At 44.8% G+C, this 24,222-nt stretch overlaps 2 protein-coding genes across 2 annotated transcripts; one reads left to right on the top strand and one right to left on the bottom strand.

Moving 5' to 3' along the window:
* Positions 1–524: 524 nt before the first annotated feature.
* hspa4a (heat shock protein 4a) lies at positions 525–16,890 on the bottom strand. The gene is made up of 19 exons (XM_035434243.1): positions 16,463–16,890; positions 14,470–14,527; positions 13,778–13,918; positions 12,630–12,752; positions 10,384–10,483; positions 9,058–9,191; positions 8,606–8,850; positions 7,847–7,923; positions 7,603–7,754; positions 7,104–7,210; positions 6,615–6,748; positions 4,989–5,170; positions 4,448–4,540; positions 4,064–4,219; positions 3,549–3,674; positions 2,854–2,961; positions 2,611–2,730; positions 2,330–2,491; positions 525–1,995 (listed from the first exon to the last, which is right to left on the bottom strand). The coding sequence occupies exons 1-19, from the start codon at positions 16,567–16,569 to the stop codon at positions 1,777–1,779; spliced, it is 2,544 nt and encodes an 847-aa protein (XP_035290134.1). The 5' UTR covers positions 16,570–16,890; the 3' UTR covers positions 525–1,776.
* A 2,438-nt stretch (positions 16,891–19,328) lies between these two features.
* On the top strand, positions 19,329–23,192 carry zcchc10 (zinc finger, CCHC domain containing 10). The gene is made up of 4 exons (XM_035432194.1): positions 19,329–19,493; positions 19,958–20,119; positions 21,118–21,162; positions 21,901–23,192. The coding sequence occupies exons 1-4, from the start codon at positions 19,453–19,455 to the stop codon at positions 22,157–22,159; spliced, it is 507 nt and encodes a 168-aa protein (XP_035288085.1). The 5' UTR covers positions 19,329–19,452; the 3' UTR covers positions 22,160–23,192.
* The last annotated feature ends 1,030 nt before the right edge of the window (positions 23,193–24,222 follow it).

Raw genomic sequence — 24,222 nt, 5'->3', positions numbered from 1 at the left:
ATCCTTCAGCGAGGAGGTAGAATCCGTGAAATCAGGTGGCATGGGTTCATGGGTGGAAGAAACACGTTATGACTTTCATTTTCTGACAGCTGGACTTTTCTCCCCTGGTATCAAGGTTTTGTACAGGGGGGTTTATCTTCATTTTGAACTTGAGTACTGGGACAGGAAGCTTGTAAGGTGTTGTAGCCATTTAAGCATTTCCTCACTCTAGTTCTGGGTATAAACATTTGTATCAATATGAAAAGATTCTAATGTCACAGAAGATAAGGAGTCAGCAGTAATTGCATTTTTGTGAACCATTGAAGGACCATATAAAAATAAATGAACAAATAAAATTAAAAAAAGCAATGAGTCAAACAATTTGACCTGTTAAATTTGTCCCAATATTTGAGCAGTCGGCCAAATTATCCAGCTGCTAGTTTCCTGTGCTGGGCCTTTCAAAGAGAGGTACCCATACCTCTGAACGGGACAGCTGGTCACAATCACGGTATTGAAAAAACCTAGTCAAAAACAGACAGACAAACTTCAGGTTTCGCTTTTTTATAGTTCAGTTGAAATGCTTTTTGTTCGGGAAACAACACACAGATCTACAGAAAGGAATCCCATCACCACAGTCAGAGTCAAAAAAAAATTTACTTGCTTTTTTTCTTTCTACCTTTACTGACAGATCTTAGTAGTCTTACACATGTGCCTTAACCCCTCCCACATTTGTAGAGATACCTAGTTAAGGTGAATGGGAGGGGGGAAAAACACCGTATCTTATGCTACCATTCATCGTTCTATTAAACCAAGGTCATACGCTCAACCAGAAATTGCCTTCAAACATTGAAAAAATACTGTCTTACAGTAACAATTTTTCAGATTCAACATTCCATGAACAGCTGCTAGCGTAATATTTCTGCCATCTTGCGCTCATTTCCCATACAGTATTAACATTGAATTTTTTTTATTTAACGTTTTTTTTTTTTTTTTTTTAAGTTGCAGTGCTACAAACATCAATCCAACATTTCCATGACCTTAAAGGACACATAGGGCTTCTCTCCGACAATTTAACCTTGCGATTATCTATTAACATGTATCTAATTGGAGGCAGACATTCATTTAAGGTTGCTGGACAAAAAGTCACCATGGATTTGGAAATGAAAAAACCAGGGAAAGTGTTTGGATTAGATCGAATCACCAGCCCCTTAACATGTAGATTTCCAAACCCATCCAAACACTTTAAAACCGGGTTTCCTGACAGAACCACCCTAGGTGCCTTTTAAGGAAGGGGTGGAGGGGGAATAAACACACAAACCTGAACATATAATTTACTCTATTTTCTAATTTACTCATTACTTCTGGAGCTGACATTCTCAAACAGCGGCAATAAGAGCTGAGGCGATGAGATGTTGAGAAAAAAACAACTTTATGAAACCGGACGTTCCGACGACACAGGAGAGCGCAGGATTCCACCCTGCGCTCACATCTTGATGTCACACAACAGGCTGATTGATATGCAGTAAATTTATTTTCCAAAACAAAAACAAAAAAAAAAAAAAATTAAATAAAATAACATTTTTTTTTTTTAACGAAACCAAAAAAAAAAAAAAAAAAACAAAACAAAAAAATAAAAATAAAAAAGAGGAACATGCCATGATGGCAGATTGAGAGTATTACTGGAAAGAATCAGACTGCCTAAATAACATCAAATAATGGTCAAAGGGGCTAATATTTCGGGCACCTTATGGAACCCGTGGCGAGCAGGGAGTTGGAGGAGGGGGGGGGGAAGGGGGGTTAGTCAATGTCCATCTCCGGCAGCTTGCCTTCCGTGGATTCGGGGGCGGGCTGGCCGGCACCCCCCGCCGCGGACCCTTTATCGGGGCTGGCCGGCTGGGCCTCCGCGTTCTCCTGTCCATTTACCGGGCCGTTCTGCTCCCCGGACTTCTCGTCCTTGGGCAGCTCCACCTTGGGCTTGGGTTTCGTCACGGTGGGGTTGCAGGCGGAAAACAGCTCCTGTGTGAAGGGGGGAGGGGGGGGGTAATGGAAATGGAGGGTGTACACCATTATAGCAGGTGACAGAACTGAGTGATGTCATATTTTGTAAACCCCCCCACTTTCCAAGATGATAACAGTCTAATTGTCCAGGTTGTTTTGTTCTAAATTCCAAGTCAGTATTCTAGAACTCCATCGCTCTCAATTACCAGCAGCGATTGTGACATCGTCATTAGAATGTTCAGCTAAGAATGTTCTAATCACATATTTGTGACCTCACACCATAAAGGGTTAATGGACAGTTGCACAACGGGACTGGCCCCCTACATCAGACACCGGGGGTCGAGAACCATACCTTCGTTTTGGCTCTAATCTCTCGGACCTTGACCACGGGTTCAGCAGTGGCATCCTGCTTGCTCTGCTGGTTCATTTTGCTGTTCATCCAGATCATGGCGTCGTTCACCGTCTTGTCCACTTTAGTGACTTCAGCCTCATCCAAGTGCTCATACAACTCATCCTGCCATTTCACAAACAACGACGACAAAAAGTTACCAAGAAGCCGATAACGAATCAGAGTTCACGGTTATCTTACACCGTCGGGTCATTTCTATGACGGCAGTGACGGCGCACGCATACCTTTGTCTTGAAGGCTTCAACGATCTTCATGTACTGCTGGATCTGTTTACCGAGTTCCTCAAATGCCTTCGGTCTCTCTTCTGCTTCCATGAACCTGTCCTGGATGGGCTGGCCAAGTTTCTGCGACGAGAACGACGGAACATTTCACTCGATCCGCCCCCCACCTCGAGCGTATTTATTTTGTAACCAAGGGTACTCGCTTATTTACACATAAACAGCGTAACAGGGAGACGACGACGCTACCTTCAGCTCGGCCAGTTTGTCGATGTACACCTGCTTCTGCTGGTCCTCTCCGTCTTCGTACAGCCAGTTCTCAGTGTCCTCCAGTTTTAGCGAGAAAGTGTCGCGGTCCTACATGGCGGATGGTTTAAAAATGACAAAAACAATCAGTTAAGATCTCATGCCACCGTTGATGAACCGGTCACGGAGGTCAGAACCAACTCACCAACCGACCGTCAAGCCTGTGAGGGTTTTAACAGTAAGCTATGCTACCTACGTAAATTCAAAAGGTTTTGTGGTCACCATTACGTCACAGCCATTTTCGAGACACAACGTGCACAACTATTACACAGCATCCGTCTACGCAGCTGGATATATTTCCTTCAGAAACTCAGGTCAAGCACCTTGCTCGAGGGTACAAGAGCAGCGTGTCTGGGAATCGAACTTGCAACCTTTAGGTTATAAGCCCATCCCTATCCATTAGACTACACTATCATCCCACTACACTACACTGTACCAATACCATAACAGTATTGAGCCTCCTTTTTTTCTTCATTTGGGGGGGGGTTATTTTTCAGTTGCTTTATTCTCATTAGAGCTGTAAAGAGCATGTACTGCAGAGGTAGGTCACTGAAGACCAGACTGGTTCGGGGTGGGGTGAGGCAGTGAGCTAAGGGGGGGTGGGGGGGGGGGGGGGGGGGGGGGGAGTAAACACTCACAGCTTCACTGACGAACTTCTCCAGGACCCCGTGCAGCTTGTCCCTCATCTCGTACACGTACTCCTCCACGCAGTTCTTGGCGTCGTTGCGCTCCTTCTCCAGCTTGTCCTGCATGATCATCTTGCCCTGAGCCAAAATGGAGGGGGGGGGGGGGGAAGTTAACACAATTAAAAAAAAAAAACATTTTCAATCTACGCGAGTCCTTTTAATTTACTGTTTATTTGGGTTACATCCACCCCCAAGCACTTTTTTTTGATAAAGGTTTAAAAAATTCATTTTTCAGTGGAATCCAGAGTGCAATTTCGCTCAGACCCAAAGCAATATTAATATTAGGACACAACAGCATGTTTTGTATGCTTGTGTAGGATATGCACTGCATGGTCCAAAATAGCAATTTATAAATACATCTAATGACACCAGTGAGAAAATGGAGGGGGGGGGGGGGCAGCAGCAACAAAGATGCATCTACGAAAGCCCGTCGCTCAAGGGCTTCTTGTTGCTACGTGATGCTTTACCTCATTCTCAACAAAGAGGTTGAGCATGTCGTTGGCTAGCTGCCAGTGCAGGGAGTTCTCTATGGGCAGGTCGATGGTCTTTGTTTTGACTTTGGGTTTCTTAGCTTGTGGAGGCTGGTCAGTCTTCTTCTCCTGCTTTCCCTCTTCTGTTGTAGTCTGGAATTTATGAACAGGTACACGGTACATGGTCGGCATCAGTTGTGCATTAAGAGGTACACCAGAACACACCTGCTCCTCAATTCACTCTGTAAGCTTGGACAGTTTTATGCACACACGAGTGAGCATGACAGGAGCTTAAATAAAACTAATGCCACTTCCACAGGATTTCACAAAATGGATCACGCCAACTATCCACAAGGAAAAGGGGGGGGGATATTCTCCAACCTCCATTTCCTCAGTCTCTGACTTCTTGTCTTCGTTCTCTTTTGGGCTATCGCCTTGATTCTTCTGTTCCTCCTGGTCAACCTGCATTTTGTTCTTCAAAAAGAAAAGGGAAGGGGGGGGGGGGGGGATAAATAAATTAAAAACCAGCCATCCCCCCCCCCCCCCCCCAATGACAAAGTCTGGTCCAAGGACACAAGCCAAGAGCACCTGCAGGCTAGAAAGCGTCTGTGAGAGAGATTACTCGCTGCGCAGACAAGACACACCCTGGTTCATTCAACAGACAGCCAATTAGAGAGCAGGACAGAGTGCTACCGCACCCTCCCTCCTCCTCCCCGCGCTCAGAGCACTGCTCCGTGTTCAGACACGCAGGTCTGGCGTCTTCAGAACCGCGACCGACCGCTCCTCGTTCTCTCTCCCCGCTGAACTGCAGGCTTCGCTTCAGACGCGCTAACCGAGCCTCGCGGGAGGCCGCGGAAGGCTCCGGAACAAAGCGGGGCGGGGTGGAGGGGGACGGACGGACGGACGGACGGACTGACGGTACCTCCTCCTCCTTCGTGGCCGATTCGGTCTCCATGGGCTCCTCCCCCTCGGCGGATTTCTGCACCTCCACGAGGGAGGCGCTGGAGACGCTGAAGATCCCGTGGATGTTCACCCTGACCTTCACCTTGACCTTGGAGCTCTCGCCCGAGGCCTGGGGCACCACCTTCTGGACCATGAACTGGCCTGACCGCCACAAGACAAAAACAGCGTTAGCGCCATGGTGGTCGTCCTCCTCTCTCTCACTCTCTCTCACTCTCTCTCTCTCACTCTCTCGGGAGGGGTCCAAAGCGGTTTCAGGTTCTCTTCCAGCACCGGAAGGTCGAGAGTTTAACCCCCCCGGCTAAGTCTCATCGAATTTGGCAAAGGTCCCCCCCCCCCCCCCCCCCCCCCCTTTCAGATGCTAACCGACCTTAGATGAATGGGGGTGGGGGGTAAAAGCCCTGCACTGAATAAGACTGAGCTCCTATGTCAGGGGTGCACAACTCCGGTCCTGGGGGGTTCATGCTGGTTTTTGTTCCAACCAGTTACCTTAGTTTTAGTTTTTTGACAGCTCTGTAAACTAGGCTGGTTAACTCCTGGACTTGAGTACAGTAAACTCTTTAGGATACGCTTGCAGTGTGCAGCTGTAGCTGGTGCTTATGCAATTTTCAGATCAAGATATGATTGAGCTAATTAAATAATTAAGAAGAGAAGTTGGCACAAAATCCTGAAACGGATCAGCCCTTGTTGTGCACCCCTGTTCTATTAGCTGGGGGGGGGGGGTAACAGCACTGCACTGAATAAGACTGAGCTCCTATATGCATAGCAAAGTACAAAAAAATCAAGATAATCCTCCCACGATGTGAGCAGTCTACACTTAAAATATGACCTCCTTTCCTCTGCTCAGAATTTATTTTTTAAAACACACACACACACACATTGCGCTTGGTTCACATCACTTATATTTAACTGGAGCAGCTGAAGGGAACTAGCCTGGCTCAGGATTTAAATCCTTTCTACAATTCTCTGGTAAACAATCATAAATTCTTCATAGCAAGAAACTCACTGGAATTGTCAACAGGCTCCCCCACTGTTCTGATAATGCCCCACAATCACATTGAATAAAATCATAATTAAAATATTTCTTAAAGCTTTTTGCATAATTTCCTGTTTCCTTCTACCTCAGCCGGGATATGCTCATGCATATTCATTTTGTGAACGCAGGGCTGTCCAACCATAACAAAGCACACCTCATTCAACGGAGAGAGATCTTTTTGAGCTGCCAGTTAGCAGCGCCAGGTGTGCTGAATCATGATTGAAATGAAAGCCTACAGGACGGTAGGTCTCCAGAGGGAGGGTTGGGCAGCCCTGCGCTAGTCAGTGGGAAAACAGCAGGGAGCGTGCTCCTGCGAGCGTGCCCCTGCGAGCGTGCTTCTGCGAGCGTGCCCCTGCGAGCGTGCTCCTGCGAGCGTGCCCCTGCGAGCGTGCTCCTGCGGGCGTGCTCCTGCGAGCGTGCCCCTGCGAGCGTGCCCCTGCGAGCGTGCCCCTGCGAGCGTGCCCCTGCGAGCGTGCCCCTGCGAGCGTGCTTCTGCGAGCGTGCCCCTGCGAGCGTGCTCCTGCGAGCGTGCCCCTGCGAGCGCGTTCGTACCGATGGTGGGATCGGGATACGGGAGCTCTTTGGGAGTGTTGTAGTACGCCTCCAGGGAGAAGGGCTCCTTGCGGTAGAAGGTCAGCACTTTGGAGAACGGCGCTGCGTGGTTCTTTGGGAAAACCTCGCAATCGCTGCAAACAGGGAGAGAAACGCACGCGTGTACACACACGCACACAGACACACACACACGCACACAGACACACGACCAAACGAACACACGCACAGACACGCACGCACGCACACAGACATGCACACACACAAACGCACACAGACACGCACGCACACACAGACACAGACACGCATGCACACAGACATGGACGCACACAGACACGCACACACACAGACACGCGCGCACGGACACACACACACACACACAGACGCAACAGTGTGTCAATCACTGGCAATTTAAACTTGCGGCAACCTCAGAGCCATTTTTAATTTTTAATTTTTATTTTTTCTTAAACGTGGAGCAGAGGGGTCTCATACCTCAGACCTTCTTCCGCGGCAGAGTTCCATTTGAGAGAAATGGCGTAGGGGACCGTGTCAGTGATGGAGAACTCCCTGACTTTGAAAGCAGGGGAGAGGATGGCGCACTGCGGAGAGACAGAAGCGACAGATCAAACGCCGCAGACACGCAGCGCTGCGCAGCTGCCGCGAAATTCTCCCCCAACGCAGCGAGCTTCGGCAAAAATGCGCCCAAGGTATTTAAAGTGCCCTGGTATGCGCAGAGAATCAGGAGCCAGGCTTATACAACACACACCGGCCGAGTTCGTGCTTGCCCTTTTTCTCCTGGGGACTCTTTTACTTCTCTTCAAATAATCACTGTATTCTCCCATAGAAACCATAGGAGAACAGTGCATAACAAACACAGAGAGACACTTTTTTTTTTGGGGGGAAATGATCACGAGTGCTCTGTGGTCTGCAAACAGGCCAGGGCCGGGGGTGGGGGGGTGGGGGGTTGGGCAGGAAGCGGAGGAACGCGGACCTGCAGGGCGCACCCCCGTGCCACGGCCTCGTCGGCGTTCAGGGTCGTGCTCAGCTCCTTCCCGAAGAACTTGCTGACGCGCTCTTTCACCGCCGGCATCCGGGAGGCCCCGCCCACGATCTCCACCGCGTAGATGTCCTCCTTCCTCAGCTCTGCGCGGGAGGCAGAGAGAGAGGGCGTCAGAGAGCGCACACTCACCCCCCCCACCACGCCCCCCCCGCGGTCCCACGGGGCTGGTACTCACTGGTCTGCTCCATGATGCTGCGCAGCGGCCCCTCCACTTTGGACAGGAGCCCGGCGCACATCTCCTCGAACAGCCCGCTGGAACACGGCGGTAATGGGTTATTAATAGCGGCGGCTCTAACACGCTCGCTGTGTGTCATCCTGCATTTTCATGAATGACAGCATCGCGTGCCCCCCCTCTCTGAACACCCCCCCCCCTCACAACACATAAACACCACACCTCTGCAGCACAAACACACCTCCCTCCACTCATACACACACACACACAAACACCCCACCACACAGCCCCTCATACACACACACACACACCAAACAGCCCACCACACCACCCTCCTCCACACACACAGAGCATCCCCCTCTATCGCTTACGAACCCCCCCTTCACCCCCCACAAACACGCACCCAACAGCCTACCACACAGCCCCTCATACACATGAACACCACCCTCCTCCACACACATGAAGTATGCCTCTCTCTCACTTACCAACCCCCCCCCCCCCTTCACCCCCCCAAACACACCCAACAGCCCACCACACAGCCCCTCATACACATGAACACCACCCTCCTCTACTCACACGGAACATCCCCTCCCCCACCCTACCCCCACACACACACGCGCACACACGCACACACACACACACGCACACGCACGCACACGCACGCACACGCACGCACACGCACACACACGCACACACACGCACACACACGCACACACACACTCACTAACACACCGGTAACAGGACTTCGATCCCGGGTCTCACCGGTTGAACTTGCCGCTGACGTCGATGTCGTTCATGAAGCACTCGATGTTGAGGGGCAGGTCGGAGGAGTTGGCGCTCATCAGCTTCTTCAGCTTCTCGCACTCCTGGTACAGGCGCACCAGCGCCCGCGGCTTGGACCGCACGTCCAGCTTGTACTTCTGCCGGAACTCATCGCAGAAGTGCTGCACCAGCAGCTCGTCGAAGTCCTTACCGCCCAGCTCCGGGTCGAACGCCAGGGCCAGGATCTTAAAAAGGCAAACGCGGGGGGGGGGGGGGGGGGGGGGGGGAATGCGCGTTAAAGCCGCTCGTCAAAGTCCTTACCGCCAAGCTCAGGGTCAAAAACGCCGTGGCTAGGACGTCACAAACGCTAACGAGGCGTTAAACCCGACCCGCGCTCGTAAAAACCCGACTTCCCCGGGCGAGCGGGACGCCGCCGCCGGCCGCGCGCTCACCTTCAGCTTCCCCTTGTTGAAGGCGCAGACGGACACCTGGTACGCAGAGTGGCCCACGTCCACAAACACCACGATCCTGGGCTTCTCCTCGGGCGCCGGGAGGTCCTGCTTGTAAATCCCGTAGGCCAGCGCCACTGCGAACGCACACGGAGCGCCGTTACCACCTGGCCACAGGGGGGCGCTAGCCACGGAGCGCTAGCCACAGAGGGCTAGCCACGGAGAGCTGGCCACAGAGGGGTAGCCACTCTCTTCCTCCAGAAGCAGAAGCAGCCATTTGCATTCCGTGGACTAGTCAGTCAACTCTGCTCCTCTCTTCTCAAACATTTTACTTTTTTTTTTTTTCATCATCATCATCATCATCATAACCTTTGTTTAATTCTCGGAGGAACAATTGAGGGCCAGGCCCTCATTTTCAATGTAGTCGAGATTACAAAAACATTTAAGACACAATAAGTATATTAAAAGATCACAGAATATAGCAACAGTAAAACCAACATATTATTATTAAATACTAACTAGAATAAAATAAAATAAATAAAATCAAAAATCTAAATTTTTTCTGCTACACTGGTCTGGCAGTTGCTAAAGGCCAGTTCCAGGGCTCCCAGACTTACCTGTGCAACCTATTCAAGACCTTTTACTTATTTTATTAAAGGTCCCATTCCCACAGATTGAAGGACTCACGGCAAGAACTACACAGCAGGTTACATAAGCAGAGCAGTATGAACGTGTGAAGTTCAAATTCCTAGGATCAGCTCCTTCAACCTTTCAATCTAATTCCATTCCAAACTACTCCGGGTAGAATGCGGATTCTGATCCATTCCTTAGAGCACTGCTTTCACAAAGCACGTCCTCATGAATCTTTTAAGGACGACTGCCAAAATCCGTCAATAAAATATTCAAGAACTTTAAACCATCAACACTGTTCCCCCTTGAAATTTAAGGATCTCCAAGGACTGCAGTGACCCTGGATGCACTGTTCGAAAGAAGAGAGCCGTGGGGAGCGCCCGTGAAACCAACAAAAATAAGGACAACCACCCCTCCCCAGCCTGGTCCACGATCACAACTCCCAATACCTCGCCCTCGACCCCCCCCAGCCTGGTCCACGATCACAACTCCCAATACCTCGCCCTCGACCCCTCCCCCCCCCCACCGCACTTTCAGGGGCTAAGCTTCTGATCGAAAGCAATGCTAAAAAAAATAAAATAAAAAACCCCCACCCACCACCTCCCACCCCCACTTTCAGTAGCTAAGCTTCTGATCCTAAGCAATGCTAGAAATACCCTGAGACCCCCCCCCCCCCCCCACAACACAGCCGGGACGTACCTGCGGTGGTCTCGTTCATGAGCCTCAGGCAGTTGAGCCCGGCGATCTGGGCCGCATCGATGACTGACCTCCTTTCTGCATCCGTGTAGAAGCAGGGTACCTGCAGAGGGGCCGGGGGGCACACCGGTTACTCCTCCCACTTTTATTCGCAGAAGACCGTCACGACTTCTGTGATTCGACAAACCACTTCTGGAATTCTAAACTCTACGCTCCAGTTTCAACAACGCACTTGAGCGCAGTTCTAAGGTCGTTTGCCCCTTTAAGGTGTGAGGCTACAAATGTGTGATCGGAATGTTCTTAACTGAACATTCTACTGCTGACGTCACAATCGCTACAGGAAACCGAACGCAGTGGAGTGTTCTAGAACGCTGACTTAGGATCTCGAAAAAACGTTCCATAAGAACAACCCCTCCAACAGGGTTAAAATATTCAGCAAAACATGGTTGTAAGAATGGTGGCATATTCCATATTCTGTAGGAAGAAACGAGCAGCATATTCAAATTTCAATTCAAATGCAAAACCACGCTTTTTCCTGCAATACCCTACATCAGCTTATACAAACTCCCCTTGGGCAGAAACCCAGATCTAATCATGGAGGCCAGACGAGAAGCAGCTAGAAAACATAAATGAATAAAAACTACATTACAACTAAATAAATATTCTTTATGCCGCCATGATGGAATTATGAATCACTGCTTTCAGGAAATATTAACGTGATGATGCAACTGGTGTGCTCAGAACAACTGCTTTGGTTTTTAAACCAAATCATAAACATCTCATCTTAACCAAAGTTGAAGGCCTTTCCAGACTTATCCATACTGCTTTAGCACCCAATGTAAATAGTGTCACTATCAACAAACTTTGTTGTTCAGGTCCTCAATGTCCTGGACTTTTCCCTCCCTGAACTCTACCTTCAAAATCAAATGGATCAAGCTACTTGTAAAAGACCCCAACCCAATTTAGAACTTCATAACTGGCCATGTGTTCATATCTTTAGGAGGCCGAGATGTAATTATAATACATCCAAGTTGCCAACAGAACTCTCAAACTTTCATTTAAATTTACTATGCTGGTTCATGTATTCACACAACTTCTCTCACCACGAGTATGTTAATCTGGACAATCCAAGATATTACATTTAAAAATAAGTCATTGTGCATTAAGATATGTTTTGATAATGGCATATTACTTTACTTGATAAAAGATGATGGTCAGTCATTTACTTACGAAGACTTTCTCATATAGCTTTTCTGTCACAGCTAGAGAACACACTGCTGGGATTAATGCATTCCTAAATGGTGCTGGAATGCTACTGATGTGAGCTTTTAAAGGTAAAAATTGCACTGTTTCTAATTCAACCCCAGAGGATATATATGTAATGCATGTCCTTTATTGGGTGCAAATGCTACCAACCGGTGTATTAAAAATATTATTCAAAGCAATATCGTTCCTAAACCCGCAGCAGTTTTCTTTTGGAATAATTCATAATAATGATATAGACTGGAGAAACACCTGGGATTCGTCAAGACAATTTCTCCTTACAGAAAAGGTGCATGAGGTATATTCGAAGATGCTGCACAGGTAAGGGCGTAGACCTTCTTTTAACATTGGGAGTGGACAAAAAACAGGAAACGTGCATCCACATGCACAGGCGTGACCCAGTTCAAACCATGTGAAATGTAAGGTCAACACTGACACACTACACTCACTCAGCAACAATGCTGATGAAACAATGACTTGTCTGTTTTGGAAATGTACATATTTTCTGTTTTTTTTTTTTTTTTTTTTTTTTGCAAAGATATTAATTATTTTATGAATGCTAAAGACAATTGTTTTTTTAACTGAAAACTGAATGTGCCATTTCAAAAAATAAGGTAAGCATAAGCAAAATGTATCAAAAATCATCACCTTCTCTTAATTTTAGCTAATCATCATATTCATTGAAGGTAATCTGCTAATCATAAAACATGTTGTAGTATTTAAGGCCTTTTTAATGTCATATTTAGAAAGTATAAAAGATTGCAACAATTCTAAAGCCATTAAGACCAAAATACTGCGGTTATGTTAAAATCATGAAACTTGCAATATGCTCATTTCCTGTTGTTTCCAGTGCTAATCTGTATTTTTCTTCTATTCAAAAAAAAAACATTATGTCTGAAATCATGATTAACATTGTGAAGGGCGCAAATCAAATGTTTTTATTTATTTATTTATTTTTATTAAAAAAGGCGGGAAAAGGTTCTCACCGAGATGACGCAGTCAGCCACGGGCTTCTTCATGGCGCTCTCCGCCGTCTCCTTCAGTTTGGTCAGCAGCATGGCGGTCACCTGCTCAATACTGAACACCTTCTCCTCCTCCATGTACATCACCTGCGGGCAAAGCAACAGCAGCCGTCAGAACTTTGGCTACTTCTGGGCCACCGTCCTCCATCCCACTCTCCCACACCACACCCACACCACACCACACCCACACCACACCAACGCTCATAACCGAATTCCGCGTGAACTTCACACAGCTTAAGTAGACGCGCGGTGCGTTCGATATAAAGCACAGACGGTAGCTTATGTTATTCCGTAAGAGGGGCGACATAGCTCAGGAGGTAAGACCGATTGTCTGGCTGTCGGAGGGTTGCCGGTTCAAACCCCGCCCTGGGCGTGTCGAAGTGTCTTTGAGCAAGACACCTAACCCCTAACTGCTCTGGCGAATGAGAGGCATCAATTGTAAAGCGCTTTGGATAAAAGCGCTATATAAAATGCAGTCCATTTACCATTTAAGAGGGAGAGAAATGGTCGGTCAAGACCTTTAAACCCGCGGCAGCAAAACTGCAAAGCACTCCGGGACCGCTGGTCTCTGAGGACCGTTCTCAAAATGGAGCTCGCAGCTGCCGCGCTAAAATGCGATTTCTGCTGCCTCGCCCCCACGCTGGGGCTCATCCTGCGTGCGCCTCTGACCTCGCCACCTTCCATTTCGATAACAACCGCGCGACGAAAACCTTCACCTGCGGAGGGAGACCGGCCAGGGGGCCAGCGGAGGGCCAGGTACCGTTAGCGCAGGACTCACAGGCGCCCCCCTCAAACACTCGCCCTCCTTCCGAGAGCCACGCGGGACCCGGAGGGAAAATAAATAAAACTGCTGCACTGTACCCAAGCGACTCGTTAGTGGGGGGGGTGGGGCGGGGGGCGACATAAAAAGAAGATGAGGTCAATTGGTGATTCAGTCGTACTGAAAGAGCCAAACGGTTCCTGGAGCTCAAAATTGGGAGGGCTGGAAGCCCAGGGGTGCGAGGGGGGGGGGGGGTAATCCGGCTCTGAGGCTCCGGGACAGGGCGGGACGGGACGGGGCGGGCCCCCTCGTTATTTCGGTCTCGGGCGGGGTTCGACGGTTCGCTCGTTACCTTGATGCCGGTCGTCCCCGTGGGCATCTGGGCCAGCTCGTAGACGAGGCCGGCCCTGGCGGACTGCACGTAGGGGTCGGAGAAGGCCCTGCCATGGTAACGTTTGAAGCCCTGCACTGTGTTCTTACAGTTTGTGACAACCTGGAACAACAAAAACAAAGTCAGCCACTTATGAGCATCTCAACGGCCATTTATGTTGCAAAATTAGGAGCTTGGTTTCTCAGATTAAAGAAAAGTTTTTCAGATGGGGGTTGGCCTATCGGGACAGCAGATTCACTGTGACGGCTGCAGTAAAAACTAACCTGCATCAACATCCATAAATATGCTTACGCCCGTTACCATTTAGTAATATGAAAATGTACATCTCATCGCACATTTCAGCTGAGCTGAGCGGCTTTCTTCTGTTTGGCAAAGGCGCAAGCAGACACGCATTCTGTCACAGGAGAAACCAGCCTTGCGACAAGGACAAAAAACACCACAAGAATGCAAAAACAATACAAGAATGCAAACGGGGCGAACACATCAATACCGATTCAAACCGGAATAACTGATGTAGACGGGGGGGGGGAAACGGAATGGTGACACAGCGTTAACGCAAGACCTGTTAGGCAATAAATACCATGATGCCACAGTCACTGCGTGTCTGTGCGCTGGGAGCAGGGACAGGGGATGCTTTCGCTTTTGTAACTTACCTGGCTTTTAGCTGCCGCACCTATAGAGCGATTGCGGGGTCCAAAGGACACGCATGCCCTAGAGAAGGACAAGAGGAAACAAGCCAATTAAAATCAGTCTTTTTTTTTTACTTATTCTTTAAAAAAAAAAAAAAAAAAAAAAAGATGATCCAGACACTGGGCCCTGGGAAACTGTTGAAGCAACATGTTCACAACCGCTGCATTGTTTTAGGGAGGTGGAAGATATGCTCACAGGCCTATGAGGTGTTAGAATTCATGGCTAACTTAACAATAAATAATAATATTACCTTCACACCATGATAATAGACAGATGGTGCATCAGAAAACTGACACTGCAGAAAGAGCAATGATCGGCCACTTTTGCCAATAATAATAACAACAACAACACAACCCATATTTACGTCAAAAGTTTTATTCAGCCAGAGGTTCATAATATAGAAATTACTTTAAGGTACTACAGTTACCCAATATGCCCCGTTTTATTATCAGAAATGCATTTCTATCTTTTCTGCTCCTCAGTTATAAAACTGGAACAGACAAAGCACAGTTCATACTGTACAAACGCTATCAAATGCTAATGCAACTGCCAATTACTAAGCCCAATATTATGCGTGAAAACTTTAGTCTTCTACAATATCACGCAAAACACGTTGCCGTTGGTTGCACCGCAACCAGCAGCAATCTGATGCCATTCAACACAATGGTAAAAAAATTGGGGACTTCCAGAAATGAGATTCATCGACATTCAGTGCGGTGGAATGACAGTGCAGTACAGGAGTCAAAGATAAGAAAAAAACAAACTACGGCCAATCGATGGAGCAAATATTATTATTATTATTATTATTATTATTATTATTATTAATAATAATAATAATAATAAACAACGTTTCATTAAGAGAGTCCAGAAACGCACATTCAGAAATTATTATTGGTAAATTAACTGAACTTAGTTCACTTCATGTCCCTGATAGTCTGTCAGTGGTTTGAAAAAGCCCACCAACAGTTAATGTACAATATCTAGCATCACGTGCCTAGCACGGGTCGCAAGAAAGTTATTGTTCTGAATAACCGTTCACCAAACGAGAATTGACACTATTACGACATGAAGCTGAATGCATAATTAAACTGATTAACTCGTATATTAAATAATTGACATCATACATATATTAATTTCAGCTATCTCGGGGTCAGCAATAAGGAACAAAATTGCTTCATACACCGCGGTGCAGAGGCAACCATCATCGCATTGTCATCGCCACAACGGAGCGTGCTTTTTCCCTTTCTCATGACGTAGCTAGATGGAGTCGAATTATCATCGAACACTCTCGAACCCTCACGAAAACGAGCCAATGAAGCTCGTTGCGCTACAACCAATTACATTAACAGCTAACACACGGGAAATTAATACCTATAGAACATATTCAACTATTTGATCTATTGTGCATTTTATTTTGGTGTCGTTCATTACCTTATTTAAAAAGATTAACCCGTCTGCGGCCGCCTAATTAACTAGACGACAAAGCGACTTGTATTCTAAATAGTGCTCGCTTATAATGCTGCCGGACGTCGTTAGCTAGCTAACTAACTAGATACCCGCTTCTCAATTATTCGTAGCCAAGGCCGTGACCACGCACCACAGACCGCTAGCTGGCTAGCTAACTAGCTAAATCCATTTTAAGTCATCAGCATTTTCACGTCTTAAATAGGTATTAAGTTTGCTAACGTAAAATTCGGACGATGAATGACTAGACTTCCACTAATGACACAGCTAACGCTTGCTAGCAGCTACAAAAATGACTATGATGTGCTGCACTCACGTGTGCTCCGGTTATCCGCACTCCTTTTCTCGCTAGCTTGCAGGGTAGCTAATGCGCAAGGCCGCATTACCGAAGACAACCTCACCGTTACCTCCATTAACACATAAAGAAGGTCCATGCTAATGAAAAATAATAGAAGATGTACAATAATAAAATATATACGTTTTTGTACTTACGGTGTACATCGGTCGCTGTACTCGTTGGCTATGGTTTCTATGCCTCCGGCTCGGGCAACAGCAACATAGCAGCTCAGAAAACCCACATCAAACCCTACCACTGACATCTTTCACTGTAGCTTTAGCTAATTGATAATGTGAAACGTTTGCTAGCTAGATATCTCTTAAGAAAATACCTAACTATAAATGGATTGATGTGCTCTAAAACAATAAAACAGCAACCCGATGCGCAAACTCGACAACGATGTATAAAAAAATATTGAATAACTTGAAACCCGGACCTATACAAATATTTCAATACATTATCCACTTCAGTGTTATCTGCCGTTCGCACGATGGAAGCCGGCGCTTGCTTGATGCGGGAGCCCTCCTGTGAATCTCGCAATCTTCTCGCGATGTTTTAACTGTTCTAGACGACTCTGGACTTTTCTACAGCAAGGGCGTGTTGTTCAACCTGTCCCGTCTGTTCACGAGCATCAGCTCAGCGCAGGCGCTGCGCAAATCTTCTGCTCTTGATGTCACCAAGATGTGGGGGGCGGGGGGACACGGTGGTTCAATTCTTGCACCATACGTATAATGCAGATTACTGAAAGCTCGGATGCTTTAAATTCACGTTCGTTAGTAAATATGATTTTCTTTTTCTTTTTTTGAAAGGAGGATAAATTCGGAAAAAAATTCTTCCGATAAAATTTCAGGAGCAGCAGTGTGCTTCCTGAAGAGCTGTCCAGGTGTTGGTCCGTGATTTAAAATGACCCATTCGCCAATGTAATATACAGTTTCAAGGGTGTAATTTACGGGACGGGTAGGAGGGTTACTCGTCCTTGCTGCAGTCCGAGGTTTGACAGCTCCTGTCAAAAGTGTTGATGCCCAGCGCTCCTTTTTCGTTACGGTAACATCAGTGACAACAAGCGCTCATCAAAGACAGGTCAGAGGAGCCATGATGCAGTCTGGTTGCCAAGGACACACAAGCAGCGGTACCATATGCCAAGCCCATATCCCACCTTGCCATATAATAATTCACCCCCCCCCCCCTCTTCCTCCCCCACCAGTTGACAAATGCGTCCACAACCAATGAACTGTGTTATTGAACTTTAATACATAAAGAGCTAGTCTTTAACAAGACAAATAACAAATGCCTTCATAGCCATTATGGCCAGATAATCGTATTCCTTTCCATTCAACTTTTGGCCCTCAACAATAAAATAAAAACAAACAAATAAAAAATTGTTTAGCTTTTAACACATTTTACATAACACTGTTTCTTTTCATGGCCATAGATTAAAATAAATTTTAAAAATCAGTTGCCATAAAAAAATCCACTATTTCACTAGACACTTTTCAGTCCTCCTGATGTGCTCTGGTATACTTTCCTGAAGATCAAATCTTTCCCACGCCACCATTCTTCCAATCAAAATACTGAATACGCAGAGGGAATATTTTCACAGCACCGTGATTGTACCTAAAGTATGAATTAGTAAATGTTTTGGCTAGTTAAATAATTAAGAGCAGAAGTTGTCATGAAATTAAAAATGGCCCTCCTTCCGCACCCCTGGCCTAAGTGTTGCCCAGGGAGGAAGGGTTTCACGTGGCAGGATTGTACCTGTCTCGTGCTTTCAGTAGGAATCCTCTGGGCAATCAGGTGTCCGTAGACTGCTAGGGTCCGTAATGCTTGAACTCAGGGTAGTCTTCCAAAGCAATGAGCTTCACTGGCAGTCTGCTGAACAAAAATATGCATGGCTGGCTGGGCATTTGGAGCTGGCATTGAAAAAAAAAAGTATGTGAGAAATAATATTCCCAAATGAGGCCTTCATCAAGGATGTTGAAAAACTTCTCATTATATTATTTATGGCATTTCTCTTGGAGGAGTGATGCCCTACTTTTTATGTTCTTGTTAATTGGGATAGATTGAAGATGGAATCAAAATAGCATTCAATGGACACATACGGGTGCATCTTTAACAGGCGACTAAAAGGGGCAAAAAAAAGGGGGCCTGGCCTCAGAGCTGGAACAGGGGAGGTGAAAACCTTACCTTTAAATCAGCACAATAATGTGGCATAACCTGAGGCATGTTTATTGGCATATCATAATAATCAATGAGTTTTAGAGATTTTAATTTTGTGATGTAAAGAAAAAATATACGCTAAAACACATAATAACAATGGGAATAGCTACCTATAGGCCTGCCTACTGGTATGGCTACTTATTATTCCGTTAATTAGTTGTTTGGTTGTTGATCAAGGTAACCAAGTTGCACTTAATTGGCTACTTAACGTCAGGTTATTTTTTGGCTTCCTATTCCAGCTCACCAGCAGCCACTGTACAGCACATTAGATCTCATATTTTCAGTGTTTATTAATATATTTAGAATTGTATTCTCTCCCATAGATAGTTTTTTTCAGTTGCTTTTCATTGGTAAAATGAACACATGGCAGATTAAACCTTAATTTTAAAAAAGGATACAGGATGCTCTCAGTCAATTAAAGACAGGTCTGCAGATTTATACACATTTTGGCAATAATTTATATGATGCTTTGAATTTGTATTACAAAATGTATAGCCTGTATTATATGGCAAATGTTAAGTAAAAAAACACATTTACAATTGCCAATAACAGTTTGGCCATGTAAAAATAAAAACGCACGACTGCAAATACCGTGACCATCAATTGACATTTTACTGACAGGCTACTGATGTGGATTGACGACTACCCCCTCTCTGTTAGCCAAATTCACTGAACATCTCGTGCTGGACAACGCTGCGGTTCCCTATTGCGCAACCTAAATTAAGAACGTGTATTGTAATGTTTTTTTTTTTTTGTAATCTAAATGGTCAAATAAAATACGGCAACGCGACAGTTGAGCTTTCGTAAAATAAAACATATTCTTGGTGCTGTAGACATAAGCACATCAAATAAATATTATCATACATAATTAGTAATCACAAACGACGTCGCATCGCTGTGGACGCAGTAGCACGCATGGACATTCAAGATGGCGACGCCCATGCACAGGATAATTGCTCGTAGGCAGGCGTAAGTTTTTCCACATTACTTTTTAGTTTGAATGTTTTGTTTATTAAACTTATGAACAATTATAAACTTACTTTCATAGTTTGTATTTGTTGAGCTTGTTGTGTTAAAGAACAACAAGAATACACGTTTTGTGAAATCCCGCCGGACAACGAGATGTTGCTAGCTAGCTAGCAAGCTTACAAACAAGGCTAGTGTGTGCTTAACTTGGTTGGAACTGGCTATAAAGTTTACACTTTGTATTATGAGCTCTTAATTTATCAGTACCTTCTCGTTTGTTGGTAAACTTATTTAAGCTAGTTTGATGGCAGTCACAGAACTGACTGAAATCTAGCTGAGGATTGTGAGACGAGTTAGCCGGTTAGCCATTTAGCTATAATACCCAGTAACTTAAAGTGTCTGCCAGTCACTTTAACGAATGAAGTAACATAAAGTTATAAATGCTTGTTATCTTCTTCTAACAACAGGGAGGCGAATAAACAACATGTTCGCTGTCAAAAGTGCTTGGAATTCGGACACTGGACATACGAATGTACTGGGAAAAGGAAGTACCTACACAGACCCTCCAGAACAGTACAGATGAAACAGAAGATGAAAGAAACGGAGACCGCAACGGCAGTGGTGCCTGGGTGAGTAACGTAAAGTAACTCATTCACTGTAGTTACAGTAGTTACGTGGGCAACAGAGGCGAACATTTGTAAGATGTTGGCAGATTTGTAGCTATATACCTGGTTGTCATATTTTATTGTGACGGTTACAGAGATAGTTTAGTCTATCCAAAGATTCATCCACTCAAAATGAAAATTGAGGTCTTCAGAACATTTTAAACTGAGGAGTGAACTTCTGTTGTCTGCAGAGCAGCTGTCTGTGTTTTTTATACTTTGTTTCAATAAAAAAACCCTCTACAAACCCACAATGCCTATAATATACAACAGATATGTGTATGAGGTGGAATTAAATATTCACTGGGAAAGCTACTTTCGAGTAATTTTAAGTGTATTTTCTTGTTTTAAACCACTAATCGGTTGATGTCTCTGACCAGCCATTGTGAAGCTAACTAGTTGTTAGAAACGTAGGATCTACTAAAGGGGCGGGCAAGGAGGGCTGTATCAATTTCTTGATTTCTTTGCAACTTCTGCTTTTACTTAGTTAGGCCACTCATTTATTGATTCATATTTTGGGTACATTGCTTGATAAGTTCATAAATGGTAGCTGAAAATTGTTCCTATATCCCAGCATAAAACATCTTGTTGTGGTCTAATCTTAAGGTTAAACCGTAAGTGTACTCAGCTAATTCGCTAATTTTGCTAGTGTAAGGGTAAGTCTGGGTCAATTCAACACGCTGTTGGACTGCATCATCACAGACTTTAATGTGATTTGGCATGCTTATTTGGTATTATAAGAATCTCCTGGAACCGGAAGCACACTTGTCTCGGATCATTATTAAGGGAGATGTGGGCTAACAAAGGTAAATTAGCATTACTCCATGACTTTGACTCGCCATATCTCCAAAGTCGTGGAGTCGCGCTAATTTGTCCAAACCTTATGAGCGCATACCTCCTTTAATATGTATTTCCTGAGCAGGGTTTTGTATTATAAAATTATGTGCTCATCTTTTTATTCACAGACCAGGAAAGGAAGGGTCCAGTGAGAAAAAAGTGAAGAAGAAAAGGTATTTTTTCCTGCTTTTTTCCCCTCCGCTCCACATTTATTTTTCCGTTTGCAGTTCTGATTTTTATGTCATTCATCCTCATCAGACGACCATCATGTAAACAATTATTTAGACTTTACTTTCATCCTAGATATTTTTATGTGTGTACTTGTATAAAATCTCAGAATAATTCATGAGCGATGTTATGGAGATTTACATTTACATTTTGACCTATAAAATCAAGTAAATATTCTGAGCATCATAATGTTTGGGCCAAAGACATATTTTTTCTTGATTTGGCTCTGTACTTATTACATTACATTACATTACAGGCATTTGGCAGACGCTCTTATCCAGAGCGACGTACAACACAGTGTATAACCATAACCAGTAACAAGTGTGTCGAAAACCCTAGAGAGAAGTACCATTCCAAGTGCAGGGAACAACCGCATAGTTTAACTTGGACCCTGTAGGTTAAACTGATTAACACTAACACAAACAAGAACAGCAACAACGCAGTCTATGCAAAAATACAAGCAATAGTTAAGACTATATGTAGTAAGTGCTGTAATTTCTACGTAGTGAAACCAAAGTGTATAAAAATAACCCTTAAATGAAAGCTGAGAATGTGCACTTTAACCACATTACAAATCTAAAATTGTGGAGTACAGAGCCAAATCAAAAAAGGGAGAAAAAAAGTCTTTGTCCCAAACATTATGGAGCTCTCTGTATTTATGTTTTTTTCTGCACCTCCTGCAGGCCGAAGGACTCGAGTAGCTCTGGCTCCAGCTCCAGCAGCTCCAGCAGCAGCAGCGACACGGACAGCTCCTCCTCCGACTCCTCCTCGGATAGCGAGGACTCCTCCAGCTCGTCCTCGGACGGCAGCAGCAGCAGCGACGACGACGACGACAGCAGCAGCGGCAGCTCCAGCTCGTCCTCGTCCTCCGACTCCGACTCCGACTCCAGCGGCAGCAGCTCCGACCAGGGTCCACCAAAGAAGAAGAAAAAGAAGAAGTAGAGAGAGAGACTCCCCTCCCCCACCCTCCCCACACCTGCCCTTCCGGAACCCGAGTTGGAGCTCTCCGATGGCGATGACTGTGGTTGTTCTGAGAGCCATGGTGTCCCTCATCAGCGTGGAATCTCCTGTGACAGGCCATGCGCCTTTTGACGGCATTCAGTTTTAAAAATGGAAATGTCAGTTTGCTTCCCCCGAAGGACGTGGTTGTTTCTTATTATCACAGCGTTCCTTTCCTTTCCCGCTTTTTTTTTTTACACGCCTGATTTAATTTATATCTACGTGACAAGCATCTCTATGTGATGGTTTGTACAAAGTGTACATACATGTTAAATATTCACATGAGTCTGCCATTTTTAAGTATTGTATGACCTACTAGGAAATATTCATTTGAACTTACTTTGGTAGCACAGGGGGAGCAATTAACAATGAGTTTGGTACAAATTGGAATTTTTTTTACTGTCTGTCAGCTTATACTACAGAAAACGTTCTTTGAAAATGTATTTTATGAATGTAATATTTTGCTGATGAGATCTTTGTTGGCTTTCTAAATAAACAATTCTAGAAAGAATGGCCCATGGAAACCTAGAGTTTCTGTCCTTTGAAAAAAAAAAAAAGGCTAACTTGAAGGCTAACTTCTTTAAACTGTGAAAATGCACAATTAACCTCTGGGTTCTTTACTGTGCACAGTAAACTAGCAGAATTTTAATTCAAGGAAATGTTTTATTGAATTGTTGAACTTGTTTTTCAGTAAGCCAGAATATACAATTATAATTTCTTCATGAGTTGGGTAGCATACATGGTGTTGCAATGCATAAGTTAAATGTTTCTCTTTCAAATTTCATTTCATGATGGGGGTATGGGGGTATGGGGGGGGGGGTGGAATTTTCCAATGACATGACTAATACTCAACCCTTTTATTTTATGTTGAAAGATTTGCTTTGTAGATTTCATAATACATAATACATTTTTTAGAAGGAAAGTCTGTTTTTCTTAAAACAATAAACTTTTTAAATAAAGCTCTCGGTTATCTGTATGCAATGAGTTTCTGTTTTTCCATTAACATTTTTTATTTATCTTTTTATGAATACCACTTGTTCAACTATAAAATGTTGTTTAGTATGTTTAGAGAAGCAAAGCTCATTTTGACCCCATAGGGAAGCTAGGACTGGATTCAATCAAATACACTTGGGCGGTTTAAGGGCATATGCAATTTAAAAATTAAAAAAAACGCTTTTGCTTTAATGCTATATAGAAATGAGACAAGCAACTTGTGTTTGGTGGGAAAAGTTATTTGTATATGGCGCCAGAACAAACACTAGTCAGAATAAAGGAAGTAGTGTTCTGATGTGTATTGTAGCCTGTATGATTTTCAGGTCCTGTGGCTAACCATTTTAAGCAGGCACGAGCTGCAGTACATATAACATATTTATGTGTTCTGCTTAAAAAGTTGAACACCTAAATCATTATTCAACACATCAGAACACCACCAAATACCTGCGGTATTATTATATGAAATGCTGTAGCTTGGTGTTCTTCAAATGGTTCATTCTACTGTTTGCAGTTGCAGATTTTGGTCTGAACAACGGCATATGAATGACCAATGTTTGTTTTGCTCCTCTTCGTCGTTACATAAAAATGATTTTATGCATACCTTATGGCCAAAATATTATCAAACACTGGGCAAGGATGACAGTTTTATTCATCTTTATTCATGCTGCATTAATCAAGTGTGATGATGATGGTGTTTGTGTGATGTACAGTATGTTGCTACACTGTTCGGTTGAATAATGACTTTAAAATGCACATAATTTGTTACTGACAGCGATTTCTTGCACACTGAGTGAATACACGTGCTTCCCCCAATTATGCAGCTTTGCTGGATTTAGCCACATTGCCACATTTATACCTTATGGTCCCATTAGCATACAGTACAAAACAATTTCACTGAATGCTGAGGCTGTTGAACCTTAAGCCACAGCTTAGAGCACAAGCAGGTTGCACATCTTATCTGTAGAGCATTGGTTGTGGATCTTTTATGAATGCAGTTACTGATTTATTATATA

Source organism: Anguilla anguilla, chromosome 9 (assembly GCF_013347855.1).
Source record: "Anguilla anguilla isolate fAngAng1 chromosome 9, fAngAng1.pri, whole genome shotgun sequence".
NCBI classification, from domain to species: domain Eukaryota; kingdom Metazoa; phylum Chordata; class Actinopteri; order Anguilliformes; family Anguillidae; genus Anguilla; species Anguilla anguilla.
The sequence above is the reverse complement of the archived record's forward strand: the minus strand, read 5'-3'. Positions and strand labels throughout refer to the sequence as shown.